The sequence below is a fragment of the Malus domestica genome, chromosome 14 (genome assembly GCF_042453785.1).
Source record: "Malus domestica chromosome 14, GDT2T_hap1".
In the NCBI taxonomy this organism is placed as follows: domain Eukaryota; kingdom Viridiplantae; phylum Streptophyta; class Magnoliopsida; order Rosales; family Rosaceae; genus Malus; species Malus domestica.
The window spans coordinates 27,153,378-27,172,460 of NC_091674.1; the positions used below are offsets into that span (position 1 = coordinate 27,153,378).

At 39.9% G+C, this 19,083-nt stretch overlaps 2 protein-coding genes across 2 annotated transcripts; both read left to right on the top strand.

The window, feature by feature from the left end:
- The first annotated feature begins 3,188 nt into the window (after window positions 1–3,188).
- LOC114821044 (two-component response regulator ARR5) lies at window positions 3,189–5,853 on the top strand. The gene is made up of 5 exons (XM_029092797.2): window positions 3,189–3,637; window positions 3,735–3,811; window positions 3,963–4,040; window positions 4,152–4,222; window positions 5,264–5,853. Exons 1-5 carry the CDS (start codon window positions 3,475–3,477, stop codon window positions 5,544–5,546), a joined length of 672 nt encoding a protein of 223 aa, XP_028948630.1. The 5' UTR covers window positions 3,189–3,474; the 3' UTR covers window positions 5,547–5,853.
- Window positions 5,854–8,935: 3,082 nt separating this feature from the next.
- LOC103438149 (formin-like protein 4) lies at window positions 8,936–11,897 on the top strand. The gene is made up of 2 exons (XM_029092291.2): window positions 8,936–10,293; window positions 10,427–11,897. The coding sequence occupies exons 1-2, from the start codon at window positions 9,473–9,475 to the stop codon at window positions 11,751–11,753; spliced, it is 2,148 nt and encodes a 715-aa protein (XP_028948124.2). The 5' UTR covers window positions 8,936–9,472; the 3' UTR covers window positions 11,754–11,897.
- Window positions 11,898–19,083: the final 7,186 nt, after the last annotated feature.

Genomic DNA, 19,083 nt, shown 5'->3' on the forward strand with positions numbered 1-19,083 from the left:
GTAATGTGAAGTATGGATCATTTTTATTAATCTCTTTGATAATTTCCAACTTCACATGAAATGAACGTGACCCCCTTTCAAGTAGTAAATCGAAGAGTTGCACGTATGTCTCTTTTGCCTCCAGTGACCGATATTTCACATTTTGTCAAGTTCAAGTACTAATTTTAATAAATTTTTAGTTTAGAAATTAAAACTACGATTAACTCATAATTTAAAAACCAGTACTCCAGTTTACTGTATTAGTTAATAGACCACTTTCCAAATGTATATCCTTTGCAAGCACCATTGAACCTGGGAGCTGTTTGAGTCCAAGTAAAATATGCCTTATTTTCTGACCAAGTATTTTTAGGCACTACCACCATATCAAACTCATTTTTCACATAGTGCAGCATTAGTGGTAAAAGTTGAATCGAGATCTTATTCAATCTCACAGTCCACGAAACAAGAAATCATAATCACTTATTTTAAATCTTACAACCCCCTTAGCCTATTTTTTGGCCCACCTCACATAAACGAAGAGTCTTAGGACTGGTTTGGTATTGTTGTACTTTGCAAAAAAAACTGTTTCTGATGTGCTGTGAGAATAGGCAGCAGAGTGTTTGGTAAACTTTTTTGTAAAAGTGATTTTGGAAAAAAAAAATAGTATTATAGTGTTTGGTAAACTTTTATGTAAAACAGATGTGACTGTGTGAAATGACTAAAAAGGGTTTGGTCTTATTTAGTGTACCTTGAGGGGCCCACTCCTTTTATTTGGTCTCCCTCTTCTTCTCTCTTTCTTCCCTTTTTCCCGTGAGACTCTCCTTTATCTCTAACTCTCTCTCTCGATGATACTTTCACTCTTTCTAATTACCGAGAGAATCACCTATGCCAACACCAATTTTCAAGTGAAATCCATACCAATATTCCATGTTTTAGGTGTAGTTTGACCTATGGATTCGAATGGTGGCGTTGCATGTGAAGATCAAGTACTCAAAAATGAAGAAAGCCAACCCTTCCCTCTTGGTGAAAAACTCTTTGACGAGTGGACCTAAGACTTGACGAAATTAGGGTGCTTCAAACTCAATTCAACCTTCATTTAATCTCACGTACAACTTATGTATCCTGCATATCGAATTTTGGCATGAATTTGGATCCCGGATTCAAATTGTAGGGATCTTAGGGATCCTTACATCTTAGTCATTCATCGTGCATCGTGAGGTCAGAAAATATTTGACTTTTTTTTATTTAAAATTAAACACAAATAGTACCTGACTAAAACTGACCGCACGATGTACAATGAATGATTAGATTGTAAGAATTCATAGAAGCCCTACTAAGTAAATCCGGAGGGGATCCTCTTCCTAAATTTACCAAGAACTGCATAGGCATATCCATCTAATCCAATATTTCCAAGACCTTCCATGCTTTTTTTAATTAATTGGCCATATGCAGGAGACCATGGTTAACCCAAATCTGTCATTTAACTATGAATCATCTCCTCAAGATCTTGAGTAGATATGACATGGCCCTTAAATCAATCAAATGCCCCTCCATCCCCAACCAAAAGATATAGAAAGATACTATACAATTCAACTTTTTTATTCCTAACACATTTTTCAACTCTTCAACGTGAGAAAACTTCGTTAGAACAGTCTGATCATAATACAAATCAAGTAATTTCGTAAAAAATTAGATCCGTAGTTTAGAAATTTTACCTATCTAAAATCCTCCCTATTCATCTTAAACATTGTATTTCCAATATTTACTAAAAAATTATGGAAAATATGGAACAAATATACTATTGAAAGATTTGGCATGGGTCAATTGATTTTTTTGAATACATTCGATATTATCTATACTAAGAGATAAAGATAGTAGGTTAAACCTCGCAATAAGCTAGTCAAAATATTTTAGTTCAGATTCGATTTCGACGAGACTTAAAGATAGAACCTTTTACCTATAAATGAAATTAAATATCACTAGACGACACTATTAATTATTGTGGACTAACTAGTTTTGAATTTTCAAAGTTACAAAACAAGGACTTGAAGTCAAATTCAAATAATCACAATGTTTATTGTCTCTTGTCACTGGGCATGGATGGGTCATGGGTCCATGGGTGTTCATCCATATGATCCACATTTTAGCTAGGTTTTGACCATTGGATTCAGCACACTGGATTGGAACAGAAATCATTAAATCTGAAATCGAGAAACTGCCTTGTTGGAGCTGCATGCAGCCAAGTCAAAAAGACACCAGCTTTCTACTGTAACCCCACAAATCTCAATATAGATTTTACAAATCAAAGCGAACGTTAAACATTTTATGTGATTGAGTGTAAGTAACAACGAAGTTAAATCATTTATTAGATTTCATTTCATTGCTTACTTAAGTTTATACGTCGATTTTAAGTTAAATCAGTTGGTTTTGTATACAAATCAGGATTCTACATTGATAAGATATGATAAAATCTTAGGTCTGATACTCGAATTAAAATTTGTGGGGTCACACGCACAAAATCAAGACTCGTGTAAAGACCACATGTTATTGCACTCATGTGAGTAGTGTCATGTTGAGATTACAGTATTTACACTAATTCTTTACAAACAGTAACACCAAAAAACTGCGCACTACAATAAGTAAGAGTTAAACTTTATATCTTTATATTTGCTTTTACTTTTTCATAAATGATATAATAATTCATTTAAATTACACAAGTAGAGACTCAAAGTTGAGTGAAGAAAGTGGAGCACCAACTTAAGGAAACCCGGATTTGGACGCTCTATTAGTAATTTTACTAACACAATTACCTAAATTCATGACACTTCAACCATGATGTACAAAATGTAGTTTATACCAGTTGGTTAGGTCAATATACTCGTTATTTTGTTGCACTAAAATTCAAATCCAATCTCCTATAAGTTAATATTGGTTTAAATTCGTCATTGTTAGAAAAATAGATCACGACCTTTACTCTTGTTATAACACTTCGATTAGTAACACACGGTCACACTACAAAACTTCACTCGTTAAATTCAAGTAAATATACCAATAAAATAGTATTGGTTTGCATATAAACTTGGTAGAAAAATAGGTCTCTATTTTTACTCGTATTATAACACATCGATGAATAACAATGCAGATTAGTGACACTCGAAAACTTCACCCATTAAACTCGAGTAAATATATACCAATAAACAAGGATTGACAGGACAATAGACAAGTAATCCTCTCTGCTAGATTTGCAAAGAGAAAAGAAAATCTCAGAGATATATCGGATCATCAGAATCTCAGCTTTAGCCTTTTGCCTATTTAAAGCAAAACCCAACCACCTCTTTCTATTTCCCATTTCGTACGCCTCTCCCCACTATAATATATCACACACCTTCCTCTTAACGCCACAACAAACTCTTCAAACACCTTATTCTTCTTCTCCTCTGGTTCTTTTTACGTTTTCCACGCTTACCCTTTTCACCTGACGCCCTCTTAAGCTCAATGGCGACGGCAGGCGAGATTCTCAGGCGGAATCTGACCGAAAGTTTTGATCTTTCCGGTGATTCGCAGATGGGTTCCGGCGAGCTGCATGTTCTTGCTGTGGATGACAGCCACGTGGACCGGAAGGTCATTGAACGCCTGCTAAAGATATCATCCTGCAAAGGTACGCATACACCCCCCGGATTGGTTTTTTATTTTTTTCTGAGAAATGTTGTTTTTTGATTGGTTGGTTTATGAATGATTTGAATTTTCTTTTGCAGTGACGGCTGTTGACAGCGGGACGAGAGCTCTGGAGTATCTGGGCTTGGATGGAGAGAAGAGCTCGGTTGGATTTGATGTAAGAAAACTTCTGCCTTTAATCAGTTTGGTTTCCAAGAAAATGAAGGAAAAATATGACATTTTCTCAGCTGCCAAACGGAAAATGAAACGTCTTGTTTCGGTTTTATGGGGGTTTTCTTAAGTTTATGTACTTTTTTTTGTGGTTGCAGAACATGAAGGTGAATTTGATCATAACGGACTACTCAATGCCAGGGATGACAGGATATGAACTGCTAAAGAAAATCAAGGTTAGCCCTTTAATCTTGTTTTAATCACGATTAAGGAGTGATTTACAATTGGATTCTGAGTTTATCATAGCTGTTACTTGGAGATTAATTTTTTGATCTGCATATGAACAGGAATCATCGGCTTTTCGAGAAGTTCCGGTGGTGATCATGTCATCAGAAAACATCCTTACTCGTATTGATAGGTATATATAATGCGACGAAGAATGTCTGTTTTATGTTTTACTATTACTTGATTTGTTTTTTAATCATAAGCCAGAACGATTATAATTGTTAATTAGCCATATAATCCTATGAAATTTGGTAGTTAAAACAATTATACATAACGATCAAGCAATCACATAAAGATTATAATTGTGAGTAATTCATATAATCTGTCGTTTTTGCATGATTATCTATTAATTTGCGATTTCGATTTACGCCATTGGATTTAGGGGATTCTTATTGATCTAAATCAACATTTAATTAGTTTGCCGGATCATTTTGTTTAATCTTTTTGTCAGATCAGTGTGTGTTATTCTGTATTCTGATCTTCATGATCTGCAGACCTAGAATTTCTTAAAAAATGGACCAAAATTTTAAATAATAGGAAAATATTGGTGTTTTTTCGAAATTATGAAAAATATTTTAGGCACCAGTTTTAGTCGTGAATCTTTTGGGGATCAACCAAATCTTATAAAATAATGTCCTAACATGGTTGGTTCAATTATATTAAAAATAACAATTATTATTATGTTTTCCAGGTATTAATCATTTAATAAATCCCCCCATGTTTATGGCCCCCATTTCATTGCCCCTTCATGGAGTCTAACGGGCAAAATCTGCCGCGTACAGATTTTATGGGCATGATGTCTTATTCTATAAGATAGTGTTAGCTTAAGGTCCTAACGCTGAATGTGTTTTAACTTTCTCACGTGACATTGTATCATGGGTTTATGCTGAATGTGTTTTAACTTTCTCACGTGACATTGTATCATGGGTTTATGCTGAATGTGTTTTAACTTGCTCATGTGACATTGTATCATGGGTTTATGCTGAATGTGTTTTAACTTTCCCACGTTGACATTGTATCATGGTTTTCGGATGCCACAGTCCCATAGGTGCCGGAAAGTCTCTCACTAAACTAAGTTTCGAGACGATCATGAATTATTATCTTTCCTTTGGGTGCTTAATGTCTGTTACCCTTGTTCTTTGACTGATCAATCTCTTACAAATTTGTTTTACAGATGTTTAGAGGAAGGAGCTGAGGAATATATAGTGAAGCCGGTGAAGCTTTCCGACGTGAACCGCTTAAAAAACTTCATGATGGGAGGAGGAGAAAGAAAAGAAACCGAAGAGAAAAAGATTCACAAAAGAGCATTTTCAGTTGACTACAATGCATCATCATCTCCCTCCTCTTTACCACAACTTTCGCAACCGTTCGCTTGCAATCTAGCATCGTCTCAGCTACCAACTTCGTCACCATCATCGTCGTTGCCAAAGAGACCGAGATTGCACACGATGGATTGATCATTATGTCTGTGCCATTAGGGTTATTGTAATTCCACATTTTGACACACAGCGCCCCCCATTTTGCAGAACAGAGAAATTCCTGCTGCCAATGTCTCTGTGAATTTTCTTCCACTGCCATATGTAAATTCCAGCATCAAAATTTCACTTGGACCAGGAAAAAGAAGGGGGGAAAGAGCAGACATATATGAAAGTCTTGGATTAAAAAGTCCTTTTGCTTCCTACTTTTTGTTGATTTTGCAGATGGAAATCTGAAAACAATCAATGAAAATCCCAGACATTTGAGGGGAATATTTTGTTGTCTCAATGATCTTTATTCCTTTGTTGAATTTTTCTTGCCAACCACGCAATGATTTTCTTTTTCTACAAACGATAATATTTATAAAGATAATTTTATCAACGATTTAACCTAATATTGAACCCACTATGTGTGTGTGTGTATTTGTCCTTACGTATGAGTCCAACAATATTCTACAACTAAATTAAACTTGAATGCCAATAGATTGACTATTCCTAAACATTAATATCAAACTCAATTTATGGTTCTTGCTCATGTTGAATACAAATGTTAGTCTACAACTAAATAAAAACTAGGTGCCGTTAAACTATCTGATGGCTTAATATCAAATTCACTATATGTACCGTTTTTGTATCCGTCAATCAAACGATATTCTACAACTAAATGGGCACCTGACGCTAGACCAACTGATGGTGTACAGTCATTCAAATGATTCAGTATCCGATTTGGTGTCAATTTTTACCCTTTGGTTTTGGAATAATGGAATAATTTCACGTGATGTGTTTATGCATGTTGCTTCTGAAAACCCTAATTTGGTGCCAAATGTTTTGTCAATGGGGCCACGATGGAAAGATTTGAGGTAAACGTGTGAATGTACGATCTTTAAGGGAAATCCAGCAAACTGTTTTTTTTGGGCTTTAAAGACGAGCAAGGAGAGATGTAGAATTTGAATCATTAGCCTCACTGGTGATAAGGGACCCAATATCTGAGATTCCTTCCATGAGGCTTCTCCAATGCTTTCCTTCTTTCTTTTTTGAGGGACCACAAAGGGTCATGTCGTCTGAACCAGACATGGTTGGGTTGCTTTCCATGTCTATGAAGGATTAATACTTTTTGACCATGAGCGTAAGATTTGTTGCAAGAGTATGCTAGCATTAGTCGCCCAAGCATTCATAAGTGACTATGAGACAATGGCAGGCTTAAGAAATATTATTGGGATGAAATACCATGTAAATTGGTATTTCATCAAGTTTTGGTAGGCCTAAGGTCGGTTGTCAAGTCATATTATGTATCTATCGACAGATGTCAACTACTTTCAATCGCATATCGACAGATGTCAATAGATTTTGAACGAGCATGCCACAAATGCCAACATACGCCGAGTGAGCCTATCAAAATATAGCAACGTATACAAATACATGAGGTTAGCAGCTACCCTACTCAATACCCATAAAAGCAATTCGTCGATCAATTAGAAGACAACTTTTCAAAGCATGTCATATTTACAAAAGACAGCACCCAACTCTTCTGTTCAAAAACTGTGAAGGGTTCAGCCAATCCACCTTGCCGAATGGTGGATCCGCCCGAGACAGTGTTGCAAAATGGGTAAAGTGTATGGGTAATTGTGGACCGCTAGGGCAGAGTACCCTATTGCATTTTAGCCCATCATAAACCTAATTTACACTTCATGCTCTCATAATAAAGGAAAATATCAACATGTTTTTATTAACACTTCACAAATTGTTGAATAAACATCACATACATCATACATTTGCTTTTTCAATTAAAAATTATCTTAATACACCCACTTCCTTCCCATAATACCCTCACACCCCACATTTTCAATATACACCTTATATTTTATATATACACCCCATATTTCTCAAATCTTATAACATTCATTTTTAATTTTGTCGAATGATTTCAAACCATCTGAATGTTAGTTTGCCAAATGATTTCAAATTAAATGATTTGAAAATAATCAATAACTATTTGCTAAGAATCATCATACAACTCAATATCAATATTAGTCTAAGACTTTAATCAGTAAAGGGGGCGTAGTCTTATGCTTTGTTAGTCTTATGCAAATAATCAATAAAGCTTCTTATTTGGACAAAAAATGCCGATTGACAAAAGATGCCACCTAGGATTTAAGCATATGTGGGTTTGTTTTCAATTCCAACATTAAAATCCATGTCGTCTATTTTTAATATTGGGTGGTAATTTTAAGTGTTTAATTCTTCATGTAACCCATGTGATCGCTAAAAGATGAATGTGAACATAGAAGCTTAAATAACGCAGTAAAACCAAAATTAAATCATTTTCGATGTCGTCGAAATCACTCAAACAATGAAAAATATGAAGTCTTACCTCATGTGAAGCTTTTGAAACACTGATTTCGTATTCCATTCGTCAAAAATAATTTTTCTTAATCAATATGTTTGTAGTTTCATTGATTAGGGTTTTATTCAACAATGGTGGGTGAGAGGGGTTTTGATAGTCGAAGAAGATAAGTAATACATTAAAAGTGATTTAGGGTGTATTTAGAAATTTTTTATTTTTTTTAACCTAATAAGGTCAAAATTGCCATTGCATAGTAGGATAAATAAGTCATTAATATTATGTTAATGTGGGGTGCATTCAATATTTTGTGAGGTGCTAATATAAAAAGCCTATAAAATTCTTGCTTTGCATTTGGTGAACCGTTGATCCGTTGTGAGTGTAGACCGAGGATGCATTTTGAGCATGTTAGCTCTTTGGTGATACGTCGTGAGACTAACTCTGAATCAACAATCTACAGTCGCTTATGCACATGATCTTAACATATTTCTTATTACGAATAATTGAAAGCTAAAAATACAGTACGTATACTTCGATTGCAGGCACTAATTCCATACAGCTGTGGTGAGCTTTGCTGAAGCCCTATGGCATATTGCAGGTTCTTTTTAACTTTGTTAATAACGAATAATTAAGCACATTTCAATATCTTTTTTTTTATTATTATAATTTAACAACCAAACAATGCTAATAGAATATAATATACGTGGAGATAGAGACAAAGATGGCTATACATTATTCTTTCACCATCGCCATGTACATCCTACTAAACAATGAAGACGAAACAAAAACAAAAACCCTTAAGTGCAGAAATAAATGCTCTTAACTACTTGACTTACAACTACAGACGTCTTGTCACAAAATAAAATCTAATACAAAATTTTCATCAAAATAGAACATGAGGATCACTTAACCAACAATAAACTACCGTAATTTAGTGCCCATCTTTTGACCATTTGGTGTTCATCAGATTCTATTTTCACTAAAAATTCGAAACTCGTTATATTTGTGTATATTTCCGTTTATGATGTCAACGAACTTTTAATTCACCAGCTGGAATTTGGAATTCTGCTATGAATCCAAAATTAATATCCACCCATATTCCATACATGGAATTAAGAATCCCACCAACATCTCCAATTACCTGCATTTGGCGTAATCTACAACACTGCAAATTCAAGGACGGCTAACAAAAACCTCCACCCAACCATCTGCCAATTGCTCACTAGCCCCCCCCCCCCCCCCCCCTTCTTTACAAAATGACACAAACCTTCATGGCTACAATCCAACCTCTTCCCTTTGAACTTGTAGCTGCACTGCCCCATCAAGGTTATTACAGTAATTTCATTAAAACAACATCAACAAGGCAAACAACTACCTTCATTGAAACTGTCAACAACCAGCACCGAAACATTTGAACTGAAGTTACTCATCATCCAAAAAAATCCCAACAAATAAACCTGTTCTTTTGGTCCTCCTTTTTCCAAAAGCACTAGTTATCGAACGGCTTTTCTAAGAAGTAGTTTTCCTGATTATTCTCTAGTGGTCTCTCAGGTGTGTAACCCTAGCAATGCCACAGTCCAAAGGAACAATACTTGCCGAGACTATTGCAGCAACAGCTGTAGCCACTCTAGTTATTGCCGGAATCTTGTTCTTCGTCTACGGACTCCTCGCTGCTCGCCGCAACACAAAAGGCAAGGAAAATGGGAGTTTTCGCCGCGAAGATGTTGCGATGAATCGTGAGGAGTTTAGGCAATGTGGTGGGAATGTGAAGGGGTTAATTGTTGATGAGAATGGTGTGGATGTTATATACTTGAAGAAATTAGAAGCTGGACAGGCTCATACAAATTTTCCAAAGATTATGTTTAACCCTAGTTTTGAAGATGATGATGATGAAGAACAAGAAAAAAAGGTGGATTCTAAGCCGTCTGACTTAATCAATCATGATCAATTGGTAAAAAAACCATTTTCTCTACATCCTCCAAGACCTCTACTTAGAAAAATTTCACCAAAAGTGTTGGAAAAGCATGCTCTAGAATCACTGCCTCCACCAACACCCCAACCGGCAAACGGTAAATCTGCACCGCCGCTACCGCCTCCGCCTCGACCTCCTCCTCCTCCACCGCCATCGCCACCTGTTATGGTAAAAAAGAATCCTCTACCGCCTCCGCCGCCTCCTAAGGCAGGTGGTTTGGGTTTGTCACTAAAACCGCCGCCTGCACCTAAGGGCAGAGCAAGCTACAAGAGCAGGGCAGAGACCTCAACAGGGGAGGAGGGTTTAAAAGCAACCGGTGGCGGGCAAACGAAGCTGAAGCCGCTGCACTGGGATAAGGTTATGGCTGCCGCTGATCATTCAATGGTTTGGGATCAAATCAATGATGGATCATTCAGGTAATCAAGTCTCACTCTTATTACATTATACTTAAACCGAAAAACTGAAATGGTTATTAAACGAGCATATTATCTTACTTTTCGTTTCATGTCACATGATCATAACTTAGGCTAGTTCGTATGTTTTATGCAGATTTGATGATGAGCTTATGGAAAATCTCTTTGGTTATTCCAAAATTAAAAACCAATCCTCTGAGAGAAACAACCACATGCCTTCAGCTTCAAGCAAACCTAACTCTGCCCCAACATCTCAAGTTTTCATCTTAGATCCTCGAAAGTCTCAGAACACCGCAATCGTGCTAAGATCTCTCGCAATCTCTCAAAAAGAAATCGTTACTGCCTTGCTTGATGGACAAGGACTTGGTGCTGATACACTAGAAAAGCTCACCAAAATTTCTCCAACCAAAGAGGAAGGAGCAAAAATCCTCCAATTCAATGGAAACCCTAGTACACTAGCAATTGGTGAATCTTTCCTCTACCACATTTTGAAGGCTGTTCCTACGGCATTCACGCGTTTCAATGCGATGCTCTTCAGAGCAAACTACGATCTTGAAGTCCTTCACCTCAAGGAATCCTTGCAAACACTTGAACTTGGGTGCAAGGAGCTAAGAACTCGCGGGCTCTTCCTAAGGCTTCTCGAGGCAATTCTCAAAGCCGGCAATAGAATGAATGCTGGAACTGCAAGAGGCAATGCACAAGGCTTCAACCTAAGTGCTCTTCTAAAGCTATCCGATATCAAAAGTACTGATGGAAAGACTACTCTACTTCACTTTGTGGTTGAACAAGTAGCTCAATCCGAGGGGAGAGGTTTCGTGATAAATCAAAACCGCAGCTTTGGAAGAAACACTAGTCAAAGAAGCGAAACTAGTACACTGAATTCGGATAATCTAACCGCTGAAGAGCGAAGAAAAGAGTACTTAATCCAAGGGTTGTCAAAGCTAGAAGGATTGAGCACTGAACTATCCAATGTGAAGAAAGCAGCAACCATAGAGTATGACAGCTTCATCCACATGTGCTCTGCTCTAAGCAACCGTGTCAGCGAAATCAAGAAGCTTTTGGCTGAGAGTGGCAATGCTGAGAGAGGAGGGTTTGCAAGAGAAATGAAGGGGTTTTTGGAGGAATGTGAGGCGGAGCTCACGGTGGTGAGAGAAGAGCAAACTAGGGTTATGGAGCTTGTGAGGAAAACAACCGAGTACTACCAAGCAGGAGCTTCGAGAGACAAAGGAGCTGCACCATTTCAGCTGTTTGTTATTGTGAAAGATTTTCTAGACATGGTTACTCTTGTTTGTGCAGAAATTTCAAGTAAACTACAGAAGAAGAGTTCTACGAAAGCGGTAGGATCATCGTCACCGCCACTGTCACCTTCAAGCATAACATCAAAGAGGTTGATGAACTTTCACTCACATTTTGTTTCAGATGTGTCATGGACATCTTCCAGTGAATCAGAAGATGAATTCTGAAGCTGATGTAATATAGTTTTGCTAGAATTATTAAATTTCTATGCATTTTTTTCCTTTTCCCACATTTTCTCGGCAAACCATGTTTAGGAGGGGGTGTAGTTGAATTAAGATTTGAAATAATTTTAAAAGACTTTAGTGTAGTCAGTTAAGATTTTAAAGTGATTTTTATTTATTTTTTAATAAATGATATTATCCACCCTAAGACCATTTTCAATGGTTGGGCTAAAAACTAAATATTTTAGTCCAGAAAATTTAGCTTTTAGCCCAGAAACAGCTTTTCTGCTCCAACAGTTCTAACCTAAAATTTTAGCCCGGGATTATTAAAGAATGAACTTAGGCTATTTTTTTGTTAAATTAATTTTTAAAAAATAAATCTGTAGACTATCGAAAATTAATTTTATGAACATTTTAATCTAAAAAAAAATTAAATTCCGATAAATATTGAAAATTTTAAATTCCGATTTCTAGGCTAAATTTCGGGGGGAATTTGGTCTTGGTTTAGCATTTAGCATTTAGCCCAAATTTTCCCTTGGGTTAGACCATCTCCAATCCTGGGTTAAAAGCCAAATTACCCCCCCAAACACTCTCCAACCCATGCTAAAATTTTAGGCTAAATGCTAAATGCTATTTCTGGGCCAAATACCCCCCAGCTTTCCCCCCGGGCTAAATGCGAAATGTTTATCGGAATTTAAATTTTTTTAGATTAAAATGTTCATAAAATTAATTTACAATAATCTACATATTTATTTTTTTAATAAAAATTGATTTAAGAAAAAAATTTAGGCTAATTTCATTCTTTAATAATTCCGGGCTAAAATTTTAGGGTAGAAGGGTTGGAGCAGAAAAGATGTTTCTGGGCTAAAAGCTAAATTTTCCGGGCTAAAAAATTTGGCTTTTAGCCCAAGGGTTGGAGATGGTCTTAGAGTGGGTTTGGGGGGAAATTTTGGGGGGGGGTAATTTGGCTTTTAGCCCACCATTGGAGTTGGTCTAAAGGGGGGGGTGGGAGAATGAGTCTCATAATGAGCTTACAATAATGTGGTTTAAATTCGCATTTAGCAAGAATCGAACTTAAGACCTCTCACTTACAAGTGAAAAGAAATACCACTAAACTGTAGTACTAAGTGGCTAAAAGATGATTTTAAAGAACTTTAAAATCATGGCGTAGTCAAAGTAGTATTTAAAAGAATACATTCAAATATAGGTGTAGTCAATTAGGATTATAAAAAACTGTCTATAAAAATTATAGGTATTCAAAATGTTTGAATTTCAATAAGTAGGAAATTTTGTAAAATTTAAGAGCAATTTTTTTGCATAATAAAGACTTAAGGCTAGTTTGGGATTGCTGTGTTTTTTTAATAAATTGTTTCTGCTGTGCTTTAAGAATAATCAGCTGGAAAATAAAGCAGTTGAGTGTTTGATAAACTTGTAGACATCGAAATTTCGTAAATAAATGTTGACCGATAAATCAAAGTGTCAACGCTCATGTATTACATAAATTTTACACGTAGCGTGTGACTCAACGAAAATTGAAATGAGTTGGAAAAGTCATCAAATAGGACACGTGTCAACGCCTGGCAGAAACGACTTATTTCATCTGGAATATTATATTCAAAATTAGGCCTTGGAAAATTCTATAAATACAAGCCCATTTCATTCATTTTTAGGGGACCAATTCACATTACACCTTAAAGCTCGGAAGCTCTGAAGCTCTGAAACTCCGAAGCTTTCAAGCATCCAGGTTTCCGAAGAATCAAGAAAGCCTTCTTCGTTCTTCGTTCATCGTTCTTCCAAGATCAAGCCCCGACGGCCCTTGGATCAACAATCATCCACCTTCAAGCCCAAGCCTCAACAGCCCCTTGGAGAAAGTGTTCATCGTTCATCAACTGTTCATCCTCAAGGATCAAGCCCCAACGGCCCCTTTGGATTGACAACATCAACGAATCCGCTCATCTCTGTTCATCAAGTCCAAGCCTCGACGGCCCTTGAAGAAAGCGTTCATCGTTCATCACCGTTCTTCGAGATCAAGCCCAAAAGCCCTCGAAGATCCGTTCAAGCCCAAAAGCTCTCGAAGATCCGTTCGTCACTGTTCTTCGAGTTCAAGCCCAAAAGCCCTCGGAAATCCATTCATCAACTGTTCATCCTCAAGGATCAAGCCCCAACGGCCCCTTTGGATTGACAACATCAACGAATCCGCTCATCTCTGTTCATCAAGTCCAAGCCTCGACGGCCCTTGAAGAAAGCGTTCATCGTTCATCACCGTTCTTCGAGATCAAGCCCAAAAGCCCTCGAAGATCCGTTCAAGCCCAAAAGCTCTCGAAGATCCGTTCGTCACTGTTCTTCGAGTTCAAGCCCAAAAGCCCTCGGAAATCCATTCATCACTGTTCTTCAAGATCAAGCCCAAAAGCCTTTGAAGATCCGTCAATCACCATTCTTCAAGATCAAGCCCAAAAGCCTTTGAAGATCCGTTCATCCTCGTTCATCCAAGATCAAGCCTCGACGGCCCTTGGATCAATCGCACATCCCACAAATCAACACCTTACGGAGATCGAATCAGAGGATCAAAATAGAGAGAGATTGTAACCCAAAACTATCAAATACAAATATTTGTTTGTGCACGTTTGTTCTTGTCTCTTTCGTTTCAGGAATTTTCTGTGTTCACAAATTGGCACGCCCAGTGGGACAATCTCTGCCTCTCATCTCTTTCTCCGTTCAAGAAATTCAAGCGCACTTCCAAAATTAATGGCATCAAGGAAGGCTCAATCTGTTCCCGCAACCGGCGCAAAGAACAAGAGCGTCCTCGTCGCAACTGGTGTCACTTTGGGCATCACGACTCGAAGCATGGCAAGAGCTACTTCTGCCGCCTCTTTCACCTCTGCATCAACTCTGCCAAGGGAACAAAAGCACCCAAGGCACGAGCCTTTGATCACCTTAGCCTCACTAAGGGCACCGAGGGGGGGAAGCCCAAGGAAATACTCCGAATCCATGCTCTCCGATGCCGATTCAAGCGGCAGTGCAGCCATGCAAGTCATGACCATTGGAGCAACTTCAATCGATGAGCAGCTGGCTCAGATGAATGAAGCAATCGCAAGGCTAACCCGAACTGTGGAAGAAAAAGACTTGCAAATTGCAGCACTCGTCAATCGACTAGAGGCGCAGGACGGCGATAAACCCGACCCAGAGAGTGATCCACTAAAGAGAAGAGATGATGAAGAAGAAGAGCCTCAGGTGGAGAAAAACGATGCGAAGCCGGAGCCAGACCAAGCAGCGGCACTCATGGCATCTCTTTCTATCCAGCAGCTGCAGGAGATGATCACCAATACCATCAAGGCACAGTACGAAGGGAGCTCACATACCTCCTTGTTCTACTCGAAGCCCTATTCCAAGAAGATTGATGCCCTAAAGATGCCGAGGGGATATCAACCACCAAAGTTCATGCAATTTGATGGAAAGGGAAACCCGAAACAGCACGTTGCCCACTTCGTTGAAACTTGCAACAACGCAGGAACCGAAGGGGATTACCTCGCCAAGCAGTTTGTGCGCTCGCTGAAAGGAAACGCCTTTGAGTGGTACACAGACCTAGAGCCTGAGTCCATCAACAGCTGGGAGCAGTTAGAGCGGGAATTCCTCAACCGCTTCTATAGTACCCGCCGCACTGTGAGCATGCTAGAGCTAACGAGCACAAAGCAGTGGAAGGACGAGCCAGTCATTGACTACATCAACAGATGGCGCACTCTAAGCCTCGACTGTAAAGACAGGCTCTCAGAAACCTCTTCAATCGAGATGTGCATCCAAGGCATGCAATGGGGTTTGCAATACATCCTTCAAGGCATTAAACCGCGGACCTTTGAGGAATTGGCCACTCGCGCCCATGACATGGAGTTGAGCATCGCCCATCATGGGAAGAAAGAACCGATCGCCGACTACAAGAACGACAAAGTTCTTGGGACAAAGGTGGAAAAGGTTGCATGGAAACCCACCAAGGAAGCGATGACGGTCAACACAGCTCCCGTCAAAATCTCCACACGAGGCAAGGCGATTCAAGCCGAAGGCTTTCGTGATCAAGAGATGCGTAGACGCACTTTGAAGGAGCTTGAGGAGAAAACTTATCCATTCCCCGACTCTGATGTGGTTGCCATGTTAGAAGACTTGCTGGAAAAGAAGGTGATCGGCTTGCCTGAGTGCAGACGGCCAGAAGAGATGAATCGTACTGACAGTCCAAGATACTGTAAATTCCACCGCTTCATCAGTCATCCGACAGAAAAGTGCTTCGTGCTGAAAGATCTCATCATGAAGCTGGCTCAGAAAGGAATCATCGAGCTAGATCTTGACGATGTGGTGAAGTCAAACTATACCACTTTCACTTCCGGCTCTTCCGACTCAAAGTTTTCACCTCAACCGCTGGGGGCATCCTCCAAGACAAGCAAAGTTGAAGGATGGACTCAAGTCACTCCTAAGAAATTGCACAAGAAGCATACGTCTCCTCCACATGTTCGCCAATCGGAAAGAGGGCAAAGCAGCTCTTGTCAACCTTCGAAGCAACGTGAACGTGTTGAAGATGATGAAATTTCGACATATAGATCGTCCATCCCCATCACGATGCGTGATTTCTTGCCCGAAGACTTCTTCAATCACTCGGTCAAGGCTCCTTGCTATGAAGATTGTGAGGAACGCCTCTCCAAAATTGCTTGACGAATTCACCAAAGCTCATTGTCTGTAAGAGCCTAAACTGCAAGACACAAGGCTCCTCGCCCGCACGAGCCTAAACTGCATGGCACTATGCTCCTTGTTCGCACGAGCCTAAACTGCACGAACCAAAGCTCCTCGCCTGCACGAGCCTAAACTGCACGGCACAATGCTCCTGGTCTGCACGAGCATAAAAGGCAACACCAACGCTCCTTGTCTGCACGAGCTGAAACTGCAACACGACACCAAATGCTCCTTGCCTGCACGAGCTGAAACTGCAACATGGCACCAACACTCATTGCCTGCATGAGTTAAAACTGCAAACGGCACAAAAAAAATACCAAATATATGTATGTATTTTGAACTACGTTTTGACTTGATCTCCTTCTTTGGAAGGGTACGTAGGCAGCTTGAATATTCAATTTCAAGTTCAGTCACATCAAAATTAAAAAAAAAAAAAAATGTTTATTAAATAGAGTTAATTTTATTACAAAAAAAAAAAAAAAAAAAAAGATTTCTTTTACATACATATACATACATATATATATATATATATATATATATATGCATCAGCAGCAAGCCTATCAAAAGCTATCAAAAGGAGGCCATCCAGGCCCAAGTGACACCCAAGTCCACCAGCTACAAATCCGGGTCCGGCTCTCAAAGCCCATCCTCACTTGGATCCAAGCCTTCATCTCCGCCGCCACTATCTCCAAACGTCTCGCATGCGCCTAAATCAGATGGCAGAGGGCCGTTGATCAGATTCGAACCCGCTGGGCAACTCGCAAGAGATCAAATTGTACAACAAATCAAGAACCCGAAGCACCATGGCGTTGAAGAGCGACTGTGGAAGCGACTCGTTGAGGGGATTGTGGGAAAGATCGAGATTTTGAAGGTGTTCGACCATACCGAGGTTGGCAGGAATGGAACCCAGAAGCCGAGAGTTGGGAAGATTCAAACCCACGACTCTGGGGTAGTTCTCCGGCGATTGGTGTTTACTGCGCCGCACAAACGACGCATCCTCCTCTTTCTACCTCGAACCAAGACCTTCTTGCTAGAGGTAGTAAAACCTTCCCAGAATGCCAAATCTCGAAGCGGAGGTGATCGCGCCGTCGCCGACGACTCTGCTTGCTACGAACCGTTTGGTGGACGAGATCTGCAGCAAAGGCTTTCAGCGAGACCAGAACTTGTAGCTCGACTGGCGGAGCCACAACTTGCCGTGGAAGCTGAAGCAGCGGACGAGCAAAGAAGTACAGAAGCGGGTCTATGTCTGCCCCGGAGCTCCAGGTCCTTTCTCCCTCGAAGCAGACATCCTCCTTGCAGCGGTAAAGATCAGTTCACTTTCTTCTTCTCCACCGTGAGAACAATAACCACAGCTGCGCAACCAGAAGTTCAAGTAAAACTTTCATTGCAGAGAGTCGATGAGTGTGCTGAAAAGTGTGGGTTCTGTTCGAATCCGGATCGCGATTGGATCCCTCGAGCTTTCCTCATGACAGCCTCGTCTGCCCCGTTTGTAACTCTACCTGGAAAGGTGTCATTCCCCACGGCACATGCATCATCTTCTTCTCCCAGCCATTCTCGGCCTACATCGCCACCTACCAAGACCCAACTCAGAATGTGGAGAGATCTCGTTACATTACCATGATGGAACCCATCAACGGTAGACAAGACCTTCACGTGTCTGTCACCATGTCTTCCATTAAGGTTGGTACGGTTGGACGTGGTACACAGCTTACATCGTTATCGCAGCTTGTCTGAACCTGCTTGGAGTGAAGGGTACTAACAGAGAGGCACCAAGATCTCAGCCATTAGTGCCGCCATCGAAGACATCGGCTCTGGCAGCTCCACTAAGTGGTCGAGACTCACCCCAGCTCCCTCGTCCTCTTCTGCCAGCCTTTTCTTCTTTCACTAACAACCTCCGTGACACGGTTGCGATCGTCCTGTATCCATCGTGATCCTTTCGCTTCCCACAAAATGTGAGCCGCGACGTCTGCTCCCTCGTCTGCAAGCATTGGCTTGCCCTCAAGCTCGCCCAAGCTTCATCATGCTCCTCCGTCATCCTCATCACCCAACGCCGCACCTCCGCTGCAACTTCTCCGCCCAAGGCTGCACCACTCATCCCGTCTGCACCCGTTTCTGCCCTTCATCATGGGATCCTTCGATCTCCGACTACGAGGTTATGGTCAAGAGGCAGTACTGCAATTTGGCAAGGAGGTTAGAGCTGGCTGACTCCCTCTCTCTAGCTGTAAGATCTGTGAGGCACTCTCGTGTGAGCTTTATCTTTCCCGGTGTTTAGCCTTCTCCGCAACGCCGTCGTCGCCGACTCTCCACCATGGCACCAAGCAACTAGCAGCTTCACAGATGCTCGACGCCAGCCTTGAGCCTCGCTCCAGCGACTCCAGCTCTCCACCGTGCAGCGCCCTTCAAGCTCATTAAGGAACTCTGCAGCCTGTGATGCAAACTCCTCTCCCATCATCAATTTATATAAAATATATATATATATATATATATATATATATATATAAAGGAGATGGTGGAAGCTTGGTGGACAACACCATGCAAAAAAAAAATAAATAATAATAAAAAAATAAAAATAAAAATAAAAAATAAAAAAAAAAAAAAGATCTTGGTGTCTAGCACCATGCAA

What these genes read in the sequence shown, in the direction of transcription:
- LOC114821044 (XM_029092797.2), top strand. Translation starts at nt 3,475, where the DNA reads ATGGCGACGGCAGGCGAGATTCTCAGGCGGAATCTGACCGAAAGTTTT. An exon ending in AAAGATATCATCCTGCAAAG is followed by an intron (nt 3,638 to 3,734) that starts GTACGCATACAC and finishes TTTCTTTTGCAG; the next exon opens with TGACGGCTGTTGACAGCGGG. An exon ending in AACTGCTAAAGAAAATCAAG is followed by an intron (nt 4,041 to 4,151) that starts GTTAGCCCTTTA and finishes GCATATGAACAG; the next exon opens with GAATCATCGGCTTTTCGAGA.
- LOC103438149 (XM_029092291.2), top strand. Translation starts at nt 9,473, where the DNA reads ATGCCACAGTCCAAAGGAACAATACTTGCCGAGACTATTGCAGCAACA. An exon ending in ATCAATGATGGATCATTCAG is followed by an intron (nt 10,294 to 10,426) that starts GTAATCAAGTCT and finishes TGTTTTATGCAG; the next exon opens with ATTTGATGATGAGCTTATGG.